At 40.0% G+C, this 15,754-nt stretch overlaps 1 protein-coding gene across 1 annotated transcript; it reads left to right on the top strand.

The window, feature by feature from the left end:
* Positions 1-12,857: 12,857 nt before the first annotated feature.
* Positions 12,858-14,704, top strand: snapc5 (small nuclear RNA activating complex, polypeptide 5). Its single transcript, XM_072385926.1, has 4 exons — positions 12,858-12,989; positions 13,418-13,539; positions 13,623-13,703; positions 14,069-14,704. The coding sequence occupies exons 2-4, from the start codon at positions 13,450-13,452 to the stop codon at positions 14,243-14,245; spliced, it is 348 nt and encodes a 115-aa protein (XP_072242027.1). The 5' UTR covers positions 12,858-12,989; positions 13,418-13,449; the 3' UTR covers positions 14,246-14,704.
* The last annotated feature ends 1,050 nt before the right edge of the window (positions 14,705-15,754 follow it).

The following is a 15,754-nucleotide window of genomic DNA, read 5'->3' as shown; positions in this document are numbered from 1 at the left end:
TTCTTATTTCCGCCTGCTACAGGAACACATAAAAGACAGTGCTTGGGAAGAAAACAGTGGCCGTGCTTGATCAATAATTACATAATCACAATAGTGCATTTTGTCCTTTTCTTTTGCATGTAAAAGACTTAAAAAATAGAAACAACATAAAATAATCTCTGAAATATTGACGCATGCATACCTTTGAACATTCATTGAACAGCAGTCATCCCTCATAAGCAGAAATTGCTGTAAAAATGTTACCCTGTGTGATAAACAGTGCCCTCTTCTGGATAGCTTGAACTATCCATTCATTTTATTCTCCACAAAGCATCAACTGTCCTGAAACACGGGGATTCAGATCTATCCCATCATGCATTGTGCATGCATTGAGTAAAAACTTTAAACATGACCCCAAACTTGTAAAATAAATCTATACTATCGGCTGAGCTAACTTAAGTTAGACAGTGTGAAAACAGAAGTTTTTATGATAATTGACCCATTGAGAAAGTTGCCAAAAACCTTTCACAAATTCAGCATCTTTCAAAGCAAACACACCTCTTATTGTCCTCTATTTTTAAAACCTGTAATTCTAAATAGTTACATTTCTGAAAACAGAAAAACATTTTCACTTATTCTTTCAAGGAATAACAAGTAGTTTAAAGTTACCAGTATGTCATACTGACTAATTATATATAATATAATTATGTATACAATTATGTCTCATAACTCACAAGATCTAAATTTAGCTGAAGAGACAGTTGTTAACTGACCACCAGAGCTGTTCATGGTAATTAGTTTTTTTCTTTCTTTATCGTTCAATTGCATAGTAAACATATTCACAAATAGAACCCATTATCTCCATGCTTACATTTGCCCATTTAAAAGGAGTTTGTCTCTTTTTAATTTGAACTGTACATGACATAAGTCCGAACAATTGGGAGTGTTGGTTCTCTATCAGTAGTCAGTCCCAAACTGGGAAAGAGGATATTTCATCCAGCGGCTCTGCACAGGGCTCCAACAATAACACCTAATGACTGAAAGGAAATTCCTCTGCCTCCTCTGCTCTCTACTGGAACACAAAGCTCTCCTAACGCTGCTCAGATAAAGTCATTTCACACAATAATTTTCTTTCTTTCTTTCTTTCTTTCTTTCTTTCTTTCTTTCTTTCTTTCTTTCTTTCTTTCTTTCTTTCTTTCTTTCTTTCTTTCTTTCTTTCTTTCTTTCTTTCTTTCTTTCTTTCTTTCTTTCTTTCTTTCTTTCTTTCTTTCTTTTATTTACCAATTATGATCTGGCCAGTAAGAGGGACAAAACACTTTTTTATCCCCGTTTAGAAGTGTTTCTGCATATAAGATAATGGCCTTCACTTAGCTGGGAGCACAGAGAAAGCAGGTAGTAAACAGTGGAACAGAGATGTTGTGGAGAGCTTTGCCCTGCCAAAACCAACTCTGATCACGGCTCTGAAAGCATCTGATCGCAGGAGCAGCCAGTCTGGCCTTAAGTGGAAGTGACAGTGTGTCTGAGAGACACGTTACAAGTCAGAGGAAATTGGAGATAAACAGATAAAAGAATGCAATCTCTGCAGGAAGTAGCAAAGCACAGGGGGCAGGAAATAAACCTGTATTTAAGCTGATTACCCGAGCAGAGTCCCAGCCCCTTTCAGCAGCCCTGTACGGCCTGGCCTCACCACTGCCAATGTTGTTAATTAGAGATTTGCAAAGGAGAAAAAAGGCAGCCTTGTCAGACTTGCAGGAGTGTTAGTGATGGCTGGATGGAGGGGGACATGCAGAGCTCTTAATTGGGTCTGTATGCTGTATCGGTGGCTGGCTGGAGCGCTGGTGATGATTGCTGTGAGCAGGTGGCCGTGGTGGCAGCTCCATGCAGGCCATCCCAGGCCAGCCTGTCTGTTCTTGTCAGGACCTGGAACACTGAGCAGACAGCTCTTGAGCCCCACACTCATTACGCCAAGTTGCCCACCCTGTTGCTTAGCAACACCCTCACAGCCCCTTCACAACACCTCCCTGGCCCCACAGTGTAACCCGCAGTCATGGAGGGATACTTCCTCACAGTTCAGGCATGGGAAAAAAGGATGAATACGCTGCTACCTCACCACATATAGTACATTAAACCATGAATCCTCTTTTCCTATTGCAAAAAACAAAGTTTATGTGCATCAACTCGTAATATTGACACAACACAGTAATTTGTGAAATCTGAATTTTTATTGCAGCAGTTGATGCAAATGATAAATGTTGTCATTAGTCTAATAAAAGATTCATTTTCTACTTTCTTGTGTCTGGAATTTAGTCAGCCAAGGTTTTTACAGTTACAACCTCTTTTCTACTTCAAACAAGATGAGTTGCAGATGAGACGATTAGGATGCAGGTGAAAGACGGTTAAAACATTTCTTCCCTTGACCGTCATGGAATTATGAGATCACTGGCTGACAAAATGGACAAGGTTGGATCATTGATGAGGACACAGCAGGAATATCAGGAAGACTTTTTTTTTTTTCATCGAGACATGGCTGCAGGAGCAACTCAAACTCAGCTTTAAAACTATGGCCAGATAGACTGCAGACGGAGTGGTAACAGTGAAGGAGGAGGATTACAGAGCTTGTTAACAACAGTTGGTGTAATCCTGAACATGTCACTGAGAAGGTGTGTCTCTGCACACCAGATGTTGAACTGTTGGCTGTGAGTTCATGTTCATGTTGTCTACTGAGACAGTTCACCTATATTACCTGCCAATGCTTCATGTGCATTCATCAGCTAAGTTGTTGCCAAGCTGCAAAAACAACACCCCAACCAAGTGACGGTGACCCCTGAAGATTTCTACCACACCTTCCACTCTGTTGCACTTCCAACTTTCTCCATGAAACGTGTGAGCACACCAATACAGACATGAAAATCATGGAAGCCTTCTTTCTGAACATGCTGACATATTTTTGGGCAATAATCTTAATTTCCATCAGTATAGCAACATTGGATGGACAGATGGTCACATTCCTGTGAACACTGCCTGTGACTTGAAATCCAGAGACCAAATCCAAGACTGACAAGAATCAAATACAGCAATCTAGAGATCTTTCTTCTTCCAAGATATCCTCATGCCAAATCAGAGATACAAACAAAAATCCACAGTCAGAATTTTGTATTGCATCGGAGCAGGTTTTTCTTTTTCTTTGTTTTACCAAATATCATCAGTTGATGTGGGAAATCTAAGTCCTCAGACCAAGTTTTTCTTTTGCCTCAGTAAGGTTATTTTGGAGAGTAGTCTGCCCAAGTTTCATGATTCAATGGAATTTTTGATGGATACAACAAATTAAGTGTAAAAAAATCAATCATGTGGGGATTTGACTGAACAGACATTGGAGACGGGCTTGTGGAACACGGTTTCTCTAGAAACAGCAGAGTGACATCAGTTATGGCACAGTGCAAATACTGTTTAATGAAATGGAGAATTCAATGGACTTCTATTAGGCCTTTCAAATGTATAAAGTGCAACTCAAGACTCCTGTTGTGAATTAAAATAGGACATATTTCTCAAAACCACCAAAGAAATTGGAGCAGAGTTGGAATCCAAGCAAAACCAACATCACCCCCTAATATGCAGTGACTAATCTGGCAGTAATAAATGTTATTTTCACTTCTTTAGTCTCAAAGGCTTACAGCTTAAAACTAAAGAGAAACCACCTTTAAACATTTCTTGAGCTGTGCCTCCAATCCATATTATTGAACTTGATCTAATCCATTCAACAGTCCACTAAAAACCACACATACCTGTAAGTGTTTTGAGAGCAGGCTTTACCATCTATATGTATATGAAAGAAGGTCAGTATAAAATCCTATTCCACCCAAGGGGTTCTCTATGACATAACAATCTACTCCAGGACTTGTACACATTCACTGGTGCTCCTCTAGTTTCTAAAGCTGCGGAGAGGGGAAAACCCTATGCCTTAGACCCACCTTACTGTGCCAAGAAACCCACAGCATGTGAAAACTGAAAACCCAAAGGGTGATCATTTGTCACGGGCAGTTCAGATGTCTGGAATGTCTCAGTTTATGTACTCAGACTATCAAACAAGATAGGGTGGTGTTCCTAGAGATCAGGGCTGCTAGCATGTCGGCCGATCAAAGTGAGCAGGGATGTCCCTACAACGTTCACACGCAGCTGTGTTCTTCCTGGGGTTGCACTTTGGCTGTGGGTGCTAGACCTCACTGTGGAAGTGATTGTAAATAAATGGTTTTGTCACTGTGTTCAGACATTCCTCTAACCATAGGGCCTGCTCAAAGTAATACCTCCATAAGTATAATGCTGTCATCTTTACAGCTGACTACTAACGTTACCTCTTGACATAGAAACACAGAATTAAATTAATTGACTCTCACCAACAATACAATTTAGTTTGAATAAGATGTCCTCAGGATATCCCTGTTGAATGAGAAACAGTAAATGTATTTCAAGTGGTTGTCTTAAATTATCTTTTTTAACAATTCCATTCAAGGTATGTTTCTGTGATTTCTGTTTGTGTCATTTTACAGTTGAATAATTAACTTTTTCACCACCCTCAGTTGACAGTTTCAAATATATTCAACATCTGTTTCAAATCATGCTTTGACCCCTTATTAACATTTATTACCCGACAAATACCCAGGTCTGAAATATTTGCATTTAACTTACATCAAATATTAATGGTGGTTTGTCTCTAGATTTTTACTCTTAGCTTCTTGTGCAGAGCATTATCCTACATAAAAACAAGCATCCTATTGCAAAGCGAGAGTTAAATGTAAAAGAAGAAAAACATTATTTCGATTCCTCATGCTAAGCTAACTCTCAACTGACTGTAGCACCTAAGTTCAGTTCAATAATACTTTACTAATCTCTGACGGGAAGTTATATTGCTGCAGTATTAATTAAGATACGCTATTGTTATCAATAACTAAATAAAACATAAATCAGCTGATAAACATGTAGAAAGTTGGAAGTGCAGCTGAGAGGAAGGTGTGGTAGAAATCTTCAGAGGTCACCATCAGTCGGTTGGGGTGTTTTTTTTTTTTTTGCAGCTTGGCTACTCATCTTGATTTGGGGGACTTATTCTTGGCATTACTTATTATTTGGAAGGCTCAGTTAGCTGCTTCAACAAGTTAACAACAATATAATGTGAATATAGAGATAAGAACATCCAATCACCGGTCATTGTAGGAACTATTTTTCTCTAATAATCCCATATCCAGCATCAGATCGAGCCAGGTTAACGTAACATCTGCTGTAATGTAAGGTTGGTTCAGTATTTTTAGATCAGCTATGTTTCTATTTTGTCTGATCTTAACTCAGTTACTTAGGCTCTTGTTTTAAAATCAGATGACTGACTTGCAAAATAGATATTGTCATTTAATAAGGTCGTGCAGCTGTAGCTTTACTGCATATGAATGAGTATTACTTGTGTGGTCGACATTTTTGTGAGTTTCGTGCTGAGTGTTTTTGTGTAATCAGCTTTCTGGTAGCTAAGGCCGTGGCCTTGTGCTGCACCATAATTATCTTCTCTGACCTCACACTGATTCCCCCCAATTCACTGTCATGTCCTCATCATTTTCAACAAAACTGGACCACTGCTGACATTTGCTGAGATGGCAAAATAACAGTAGAGAAAATGGCCAGGATTCCAAAGATCAGGATTGTAGTAACTGGTGTATGGTCTGTTCAAGAAGAACGTAAAGAGTGTTTCAACTCATTCAAACTCATTTTACCATTATCTTGTAACATGCATTGCATGTAGAAAGTAGACAAAAATATCTATTACACTATTAGCTAGTAGATGCTATGTCATGATCAGGCACCCAATCCTATCAAAGCAATCCACAGTTATGTTCTTGAAACCTTCAGCAATGTGTCAGACTTTCCTTTCGCCATTGCAGTTCTAAGCCATAATATAAAAGCTGGCTATTTTTCACTCTCTCCAGTTATGATGAATAGGGTCAAACAGATTTGTTTATTTTCACCTTACTCTAAAACATCGTTCACCACATCTGTAGCCAGGCAATTGGATACCTGAGATTGAGAAGGCTCACCAAACAAGAAAAATGAGCCTGGAGACCAACGAATAATGAATCATTACAGAAAGAAAAAAATCGACAGCAGAAAAGGAAAACACAGTGGATTTCCTTTTGGCTGGTCTGACATTACAAGGATGTTTAACTTAGGGTACCAAGGGAGGTTAACGACTCTGACCAATACACCATGCTCATGAGATTGAAAAAGTAAGCGTTAAGAAAGAAAGAGGAAAAGGGGGGAAATGTAATTAATCATGCTACAGTCTGTGAGTCTGGTGGAGGTGTTCTTGAACTCTAAGTTTTTTAGTCTGTCTCAAGAGAAAGCCCAGCGAAACAGGAATGTTGTGTATGGGTGGTCAATTAGTTTACAAATTTCAGCTGTGACAGAGGCATTCTCTTCACTTCTGGCGTCTAACTCCCTGCCACCAGCCCTGACCAAACCACATCATATCAGCGCCTAAACCTCATGTCGTGAACTGAAGAATTTCTTGGGTCTGCATCATAAAGAAGCTCACTCCATTTAGCCCAAGCTAAATCAACAGTTTTTTACTGTGGTTATGTTGGATTGCCTTACATCTGTGATCTGCCAGCACTTTCAGCCCTTTTTTAGTTGCATGAGTCCAATGTACCGCTGAGAGTCGGACCTCCACCACTCTTGTTTTTTCACTTCCCTGCATTCATAGTATGTTGTATGTCTCACTGACTGTAGTTACACCTCTCTGGACCAACTTAGCTGTAAAAGCTACATAAGCTGATGGTGAAATAAATATGCTTTATTGTGCTTGGCTTCAATGAAACAGTTTGAAATCATACAATTCTGATTATAACAACAATCGAGACAAGGACACGGTGGTAAAACTCGGCTTACACTACATCCAGTTGACAAAAGAAAACGGTGAGACAGCTGCAGTGGGCACCGAGCTATTGACTTACACAAAGTCAAGTGTTGATTGACAGAAAGCATACAGTGGTTCATAACACAGCGCACTGGTTAATCTGTGATTAACAGTATTATCAATCACTCTCTCTGATTCAGTGACAGAGTGCCTATTGGGATATATATGGCTTAGTCTGAAGTTGTGCAAAGAAAAAACTAAAGCAAATCAGACCATTATGCTACATTTTCCCCAACATGACCAGTCGATGTCCACTACTCACTACATTATATATCACTATGTAGTTCCCTCTTCTGGCACCAGATACACCAGGGTTACTGTCTACTAGTATTTTTGTAAACTGAGTAATGTGTATTTGTGCACACTTGGATTGGTCAGCGCACTTGCGCAACATCCATTTATTTACCATAGAAGAATACGTCTATATTTTTCTGACTGTGTACGTGCAGGAAATTGTGCCAATTACTGTTAATTTACTGAGATACATTCGTCCCACAGTGTGTGCGTGCCAAATTGCATGAATATGTGTGTGGGAGTTTAGGACAGGAAATATAAAGGTTTAGGTAGGTCCTTGGGAACAAAGGCTCTGCTATCCCTACAAGCCCTTGTTGTTTATAGCACCCTGGGCTCATGTCACCCTCACTGTAGTGCTTAAAAGGAAACATCCCGGAGCTCCCACCCACACGTTTCCCGTCACCGTCCACAGAAGACCTGACCTCTGGTGCATCACAATCGTGCAGCTTCATTTTTCTTGAGCAAGTTTATACACAAAGTACTCTTAAGACTTTAAGGTGGACCAGAACCAAATAACGAAGAGATGCTAGTCATGATCGGGTTTTCCTGACCTGCGATGTAAGAGAAAGCATGAAATGCCAATGACTTCACAAACAGGTCACAACTTACAGTCATCATAATTCAATTCCCTCCTTCTACATCTTTCATCCCTCAAATTTCCATGGCCTTATTCCGGGTGGGTGACTCTTACTCCTTCCAATTCCCTTGATGCAGAGCATGTTTGTTCTTCTGCCTGAGGACACAAGGAATGTGGAGCAACTTCTGAAAGTTTGCATTTAACCAAAAAGAAACTGTCAAATGATCATCACAACATACTGTTCATTTTCTTAGTTTCAACTGTTAAAACATTCTTCTGTTTTTTTATATGGTAACATTCTTCATTGACATACAAGTCACCATTTGCATTTAATTAATACTTGCAAGAAGTATATGTCTGGCAACCTCACAAAGACTTTAAGCCTCACATGTGACTGAATGGAAATGATAACAGAGCATAAAAGATGTGTTTATTGCTTTCCTCTGTCTGAATGTTACTGATAATTTGCATTAAAGTGAAAACAGAAAATCAATCGCACAGACTGATTATATGAAATGTATCTAAAAATGAAGACACTAATCTTAATATCTTATTGTCAGTGCTCTTGAGTTGCTTTGATGATGGAGTTGTCCACTTTGGTAGAAAACTGTGGCGACACTGTGATGTGTGTCAGGTCTACAGATCAGTTGTAGCCAACAATCACTAACAGGTTTCCAATAAAGAAGTGTATCTGCCTGCTAAAAGTGCAAAGCCTTGTGCATAGGCTGGTCTTATGCCTCCTGAGGGACCCCTCCTTACTCCTTGATCCCAGTTCCTCAGAGCACAAATAAAAGCTATCGAAGGGTCCTTATGATGGAGGACCAGAACGATTTCCAGGTCAAGAGAGGAACTGGGAGCGATCAGTTAAGGGAGATGTTATGTACCCTCTGTATTTTACTGCCCCAATTAATAACGGAGTCATAACTTCCTGATGGCACTGTTCAAAGGTCACCCCCTCCCCTCTGTCTTTCTTTTTGGGTTCCGTGCCCCTTCCCTCCCCTCCCCTCTGGAAGGCCCCTCATCCAAAACGCTTGGCGCTGCATTCCAAAGACGTTGGGAGCACCTTCAAACGCTGCACAAGCATAGTAGACCAGCACTCACAGCGGCATGCAGGGAGGCTGAGCTGCAGCCTCAGCTGCCACCAAAGCCTCAGCACCAGGTTGAAGCCCTGCCAGGGAGGGCTTTCACTGGGGAGAAACTGCAGTGTAGCTGCAACACTGTCTGTGTGATGACAAGGAGAAAACAACTGTCTCTCTCGAGGAGCACAGTGATAACTGTCCAGTATTAGCTACCTCCAAGCTGCTGAGACTGGCTCCAAGTAAAACCCTCGTGCCACAGAGGGGCCTCTCATGTCTGTGGTGAGAGGCTGGCAGCTGCGATTTCAGGCAGTACACCCCAGAGCGCCTTTTCATGTGACCCCCCCAAATCCTTGAGGTCCCCACTACACTGACAAACAGCTCCAGTTTCTGCTTCCAAGGCTTACTATGTGCATGCTTCACAAACCGATAATGTTCCAGTACATGGTTACATGCCACGACATGGCAAATGTAAAGTACTGCAGTGAACGGTGAATGAATGTATTAGCTGACAAACGAAACACAATGAATTCCAACCTTGACAACCACTGGCATGTTTCCTTGAGTAGCAGCCAAACAGTAAAAGCAGAGACATTTGAAATTTCACAAGCTGACTTATTTCATTGCGGAGAACAAGAACCATTTTGTGTTTTAGAAAGTGATGGGCATTGCCAGTCATCACCTGGCCCTTTTTCATAGGGGTCTGTGCCCCAGTATTGATCCGCTATGGTCCTCACACATGGGTTTTAACAAACTGGCAGTGTGAGACCTTTTGAAATAATAGTAAGATGGAAAGCTATTTTCATTTTATTGAACGACATAACAAAGAACAACCAATGCCGATTAATTCAATTTTTAAGCTGTTGTGAGGGTAAAAGTCTGTGTCTGCAGAGCCTCATGCTTCGTGCACAGAAGTGTGCACGTCTGCACATGTTTCTGTCCAATATATCGTGCGAGGCTCACAGATATAAACCCACATGAGGAGCGTAGCAGAAAGAGATGGTTCAGATGCAGTTTCTGATAGAATATCTTTGATTACGTGGAGATACCAAAAAACGATGACCAAAATAAGACAGCAAACTACAAGATAAACTCAGAGATGATGGTGATGGATGATGAATATTGATTCTCTGGTATTGCTATGCCTATCTGCCTGAACTGCTTGCATATTTGCCAAATAAACTGATTCAGTTCATTATTGTAGTAAAAGTCACCACAGTGTCTCTTATTCTGAGGGTGTTTGGCTTTACTGCATAGTCTACAATAATTAATGTACAAAACAGACAATAAGCTGAAGCACATGATTAAACACTCACTTTTAAGAAAGTTCCATAAATCAACATAAAGTTTGAAAGAGTTAAGTGAAAGTGACTGCATCCTTCTCAAAAAGGTAGCATCTCAGTTTGTCATGAACTAATATAGATCAGTTAGATTCTAAATTCTGTTTGGCCGTTTGCCTTTTGGATGACAGCAAACATGGAGAGAGGAAGACATATTGGAAGCGTGGAGAGCAAGAGAGACATAAAGAGGAACCAAGTGGACAGAAAGATGGTTATAAAGCTGAGGCAGCTACACTCAGGTTCTTTACGGTGAATCCCATAATGATTTTATATAGGATTATATGAGTAGGATTGAAAAAAAACACTTGAAAATCATATGAAATGAAAAGGCTACAGTTCATTCGATTCAGTTTTTTTTAGTTGTTGATAGAAAGATGAGTAAAGTGACGGAGCTGCAGCTGTGTGGCTATATCAGTAATAAATGGCTTAGCGAGTTCATGTAAAATGTTGCATTAACCCTTTTATACACATGCAGGCCACATGGAGCAGAGTGTAATGTCCCATGGTCCTGGGTAATATTAGCATTGTTTTAACTGAAGAGCTTGAAGACAATGATTGAAGACAATGATTTGTCATGCACTATTAAGTTTGATATTCTAACAAGTGTTGTAAGTCTCATTGATGTGATGTTTTTGTTTAATCTCCAGTAACGAATTCAAGCTTTGCATTGCAATGTGTACTGTAATGGAAAAATCATGCAGATGCTATTTGTCAAAATATGCACAGACCAAAGATGCACCGTCAGAACTACTCAGCTTTAAACTTTCTTCTGAGAAATGTGATCACTCACCTGTTGCTTCATAGTCTAAACCATCAGGTCTTCAGTGGCTGCGATGTTGCTTTTTTTCCTGAGGCACTGAAACACAGTGCGCTGTCTAAATGAAATATCTGTCATTTATTAGGCAGTGAGCATCAACATAGAGGAAAGCCTTTAAAATAATTACACCTATGTGCCATTCATTCATAAGTGAGCTACATCCTAATAAAAAAAATAAATTGTGAAAACTGTGTGAAGATGCTATGTTTACAGGGTTTCCATAACATTCATTAAACTACCTAACATACTTGTATTGACTTTACACAAATACAAAGCCCTCAAAACCTTATGATTCAGGTGATCTTTCCCCACTTTCACTCCCATTCCTGCACAATCTCATCAATGTAAAACTGCAAATTGAACGAAGAAAATGCAAAGATTTGGGAATGTGAGGCACCCATCCCACAGGCGTCACGTATTTATTCCTGTGTGTGAACACAGATGGGTATGTCACTTCAATTGGCTGGCCTCCATAGTTAGTCTCCAGCAGTGCTTGCATACGGTGTGATTATCAACGCACACATCTGGATGGACTTAGTGAAGAAATCCTATAAAGAACCTAATGGCCTCTTCAAACATTTTTGAAGACTGATTAGGAGCTGTTTCGGATCTTGTTCACATCAACAGGTTCCATCTGCCATTTATTTTAGCTCTCACTGAATATGTTATCTACTTTGCTTGCCTCTTTTCGGTAAACTGGTGGCTGTTGGCGGATTTAGGGTGACATGAATGCTTTGCAGATTATGTACAACACTGATGAATATTTGCTTGTGGGGCAGGTCAGATTCTTGGGTAAACACTGAGAGCCTGCCGTCACCACGTGTTTTGTGCAGCTGTCCTTACTTCCTGAACGTGCATGGCAATGTTTAAAATGTTTAAAAAGGGTTTTGTCGTAACTTTGGTCTTCTGACCCTATTCTTAAAACATATTTGCAAACATATAATCCTTAAGTGTCACTCACTTTACGTCTTCTCTTGCAGTAAAATAATTATTAGGAGTCACGCCAGGCAATTTACACCGCGCTCACAGAGGCAGCCAGTCCTCATCGCTCTGTATTCCAACAGTGTGACCCGTGTGTTTTATAAGGGAGACTGACACCATGAACTACATGTGTTACAAATTAGGCTTCCTGGAACCGTAAAGTTGACACCTGCCACTTCAAACCGTTGTTTAAGAGGAGGGACGGCAATTGATAACCGACAATAAGAAACTGCTGCATTGACACAGGTGCATTTGATAAGCCGGGTACCATTCGACTAACTTGGTAAAACGACTGTATTTACTTTCTTTAGGACAAATTATAAATTTCCCGTTTCATAGACGTTGCAGAAATGCCAGTTGACTTTGTTATCGTCTGAAAAAACTGAACCAGTCAGAGAGTAATCAAATTAAGGCATTTGCCCCCACCTGATCAAGTCATGAATTACAATTGACTGACCACAGGATGTCGCTATTTTCAGTAGTCAGCCACATTCAATGCTGCCTTTTAGTGCTAATCGTGAAGTCGAAAGTTTTTTTTTTTTTTTTAAAAGAATGATTGTGAAAAAACAATGTTGTATACACTTTTAAAATTGTGTAATATATCGTACTCTTCCCTTGAAATTAATTGTCAACAAAATCCATAAAAAAATTAGGCCCTCAAACGATAAAACGATTGATAATTTAAAGTTATTGCTGAGTATTGCCAGTGAACCCCCCCGTGGCAGCCTTTTTTTCCACACATCGTTAAATCCCGAGACTCTGTGCAACCTCGAGTGGTGACACATTTTCCGCCAGCATTTGAACGCACTCGGGCCCGGAAATGACCGCATAAGCGTCACAGGAACCAAATGTTAGCTAGTAGCCTGTAGTTGTAGCACAGCAGCTTGACAGCCAGTATCCAAAATAAACAATCTTATCCTGCTTATTACCGATTGCGACGTTGGTATGGAGGTGTAGACAGAAAAATTAAACAAAGGTAATGGTTTTAAACTGAGTTTTGGCCTAGATATGGGGAAACGATTAACACCCGCTATTTAGACAAAAACTGGTTTCTTTAGCATGTAGCTAACAATAACAACCGAATATATTTGAATTTTTTCCCTTAAAATCTTTCACTCCTCGTATTAATTTATGTTTTACATACTATTATGTCTAGAACACACCGATACTTCCCTATTATCTGACGGTGCCTGGTGAAATGCCGTGCTGTGAGAAAGAATAATAACGGGAAAATAACAAAGTGAAGCATGCTAGACTAACACTCTGAGGACATAACTCAAGAAGTTAATAAAGATAGCGCATTTCGAGCACTGGGCTCAAACACCTTGACAATCAACATGATTTGAGGGAAACAGAAACTAGCTATGTAGCACTGAATCATTGGCCTCTGTCTCTGCTTTTCAGTCTCGGGGAATGGTCTGACTGCAGCAGCAAACATGCACAGCCGTTTGCAGGAGTTGAAAAGGGAAGAAGAGACTCTCCTCAAAATCAAAGTCATGCTACAAGACCAGCTAAACCGCTTGAAGGTGAGTGAATTCATAATATCAATAGATCTTTGTGTTTGTGCACATATTTGTGGTTTATATTCTGTGTCCACGCTGTGTTTTAGTTTGAAGAAGGGGCTTTGAAGTCTATCATCAATGCTCAAACAGAAGAAGGAGCCACTCAGCGCTCTTCCCTAGAAACTGAGGTAAATCACTGTACCTGGGAGAACATCATGGCACCACCCTGCAAACTGTTCAGCAGACATTCACAGTCATATTGTGCCAATCTCAATTGTGTTTTTGGTTGTTTTATGCTTAGATCATCGATGCCTGTGTACTGCTGAAAACTGTTTAGGCCATTCTAAAATCCTGGGACTGTATAAACCAGATTTTACATAAATGCTTGTACATTTTACATTTAAATATGTGCAGACATCATTATAGCTTCTGCTTAACACTCACACTGACTGAACATTGTTTTTTTTTTCAATGTTGCAAAGCAATATTCAATGAGGTGAAATTGTGACTTGCTTGCTCAGTTTGTGCTTCGGGTCTCTTTGTATCCTTCCAGGTTCACATTAATCTTGATGATGAGAGTGAGATCAATCAAACCAAACTCCTACTGAACGCTGCTGCAGATTATGACATGGAAGAGGAAGAAGAGGAGGACGATGAAGATGAGGAAGAGGAGGAGGAGGAAGATGACAACGAGCTAGAATTTGTGCCTGAGGAGGATGAGGATTATTGAGAATAATGCGGTGGCAGCAGTTGCACCAGTTAAGAGAAGTGTAAACTCCATATGAACAGACACCTGTTTATTTGTATTATCAGTTAATAAGTTTAAGTTATTTGGACAGAGTGAGTGACAGTTACAGTGTAATGGTCTGTGGTGCAAGCAATATCCTCTCTTTGCCTGATTCAAGGCATGTCATCTGCATTTCTCACCATGTTGGTCGTGTCAAATCTTGTGGGAAATGTCTCACTGATATACAGTAAAAGCAGTGTTATTAGGTGCTTATACAGTAGCTTCCGACATATATTGTGCATTTTGGGGATATGAAGGAGAGCCAAAATTCACCTTAGAATTAAAAACAAATGTTGATGTGTGATTAAAAATATATGGCTGGGCCATATGAGAAGTTGATATGGATGCATTGTGTAAGAAATGACAAGCACAAAATAAATGTTTTGCATATGTTTCGGTTAACTGATTTCCACAATGTGCGCATCTATTTTTCATTCGACCGTGCATTGCAATACACTCTGCTTTCAGGTGTGACTGGTGTAATTTTCAATTATGGTAATATCTGTGTTAAATACTTGTCCTAATCTGAGCCAGGCAAATGAGTAATGCAGTGCAATCACTTTCCAGTAGAAAACCATTCAGCATTTTCTAAACAGTTAAAACAATACAGCGTGCCTCACAATAAGGGCAGCTTTCACGCAGACAGCAGGGACAGCTCTGGAGAAGGGTGGTTCTACAACAGGGAATATACAATAGAGAATGCCGCAATAGATATATACAGCTTTCTACATGCTGTGCTACTCCAGGAGAGCTCCCAATCCCCCACGGACTAAGGCTCAGCTTGCATGCCTGCAACAAATGCATACTTCATAACGCTTTAAGGTAACTGTATTTGGATGGTTCAGAATTTCACAAAAGAGACTGAAGTCATTTTCAAGATGATTGATAGAAATAACACTTGGGAAGAAAACTAAATGTAGTCTAAAACGTGTGTAATAATAGCCAGGACTCTTTAAGGTTATGCTCTCATGTTTTTACCGTATTTGGGATTTTACACTCCTGCAGTCGTGATAATACAGTGGAGCTCACTGACTATATGACTGAAATGTGATGAACAGTTCCTAAAAAGTATAGAAATTACTTAGAGGGAGAATTGTGTTTACTTTCTAGCAGGCCTTTTGAAAATAGCAAATAGCATTAAATGCCTTATGACTGACAAGTGATGAGGTTGTTATACTCATAATTGCCTATCAATTTGAAATGGTTTGTCCATTGTCATGTGATTGTGGACTGTAAATGTATTTATCTCTCTGGCATTAGCTTTGCTTACAGAGGTGAAACCACAGTTTGTATGGGACCTGTCTGCCTCAGCAAGATGAGCTTCCACTCCATTGAGTTTGAAAAGACACATTTGGCTTTGCGTTTGGGATGTGGGGACCCCCCATAGTCAATCACAGTGGATGCTTCCAGACTGCTTGATGACAGTTTATTGATATCATAAGTTGTTGTTTT

The sequence above is a fragment of the Leuresthes tenuis genome, unplaced genomic scaffold, assembly GCF_036924035.1.
Source record: "Leuresthes tenuis unplaced genomic scaffold, fLeuTen1.0.hap1 SCAF_5, whole genome shotgun sequence".
NCBI classification, from domain to species: Eukaryota; Metazoa; Chordata; class Actinopteri; order Atheriniformes; family Atherinopsidae; genus Leuresthes; species Leuresthes tenuis.
The sequence above is the reverse complement of the archived record's forward strand: the minus strand, read 5'-3'. Positions and strand labels throughout refer to the sequence as shown.

What these genes read in the sequence shown, in the direction of transcription:
- snapc5 (XM_072385926.1), top strand. Translation starts at nt 13,450, where the DNA reads ATGCACAGCCGTTTGCAGGAGTTGAAAAGGGAAGAAGAGACTCTCCTC. An exon ending in ACCAGCTAAACCGCTTGAAG is followed by an intron (nt 13,540 to 13,622) that starts GTGAGTGAATTC and finishes GCTGTGTTTTAG; the next exon opens with TTTGAAGAAGGGGCTTTGAA. An exon ending in GCTCTTCCCTAGAAACTGAG is followed by an intron (nt 13,704 to 14,068) that starts GTAAATCACTGT and finishes GTATCCTTCCAG; the next exon opens with GTTCACATTAATCTTGATGA.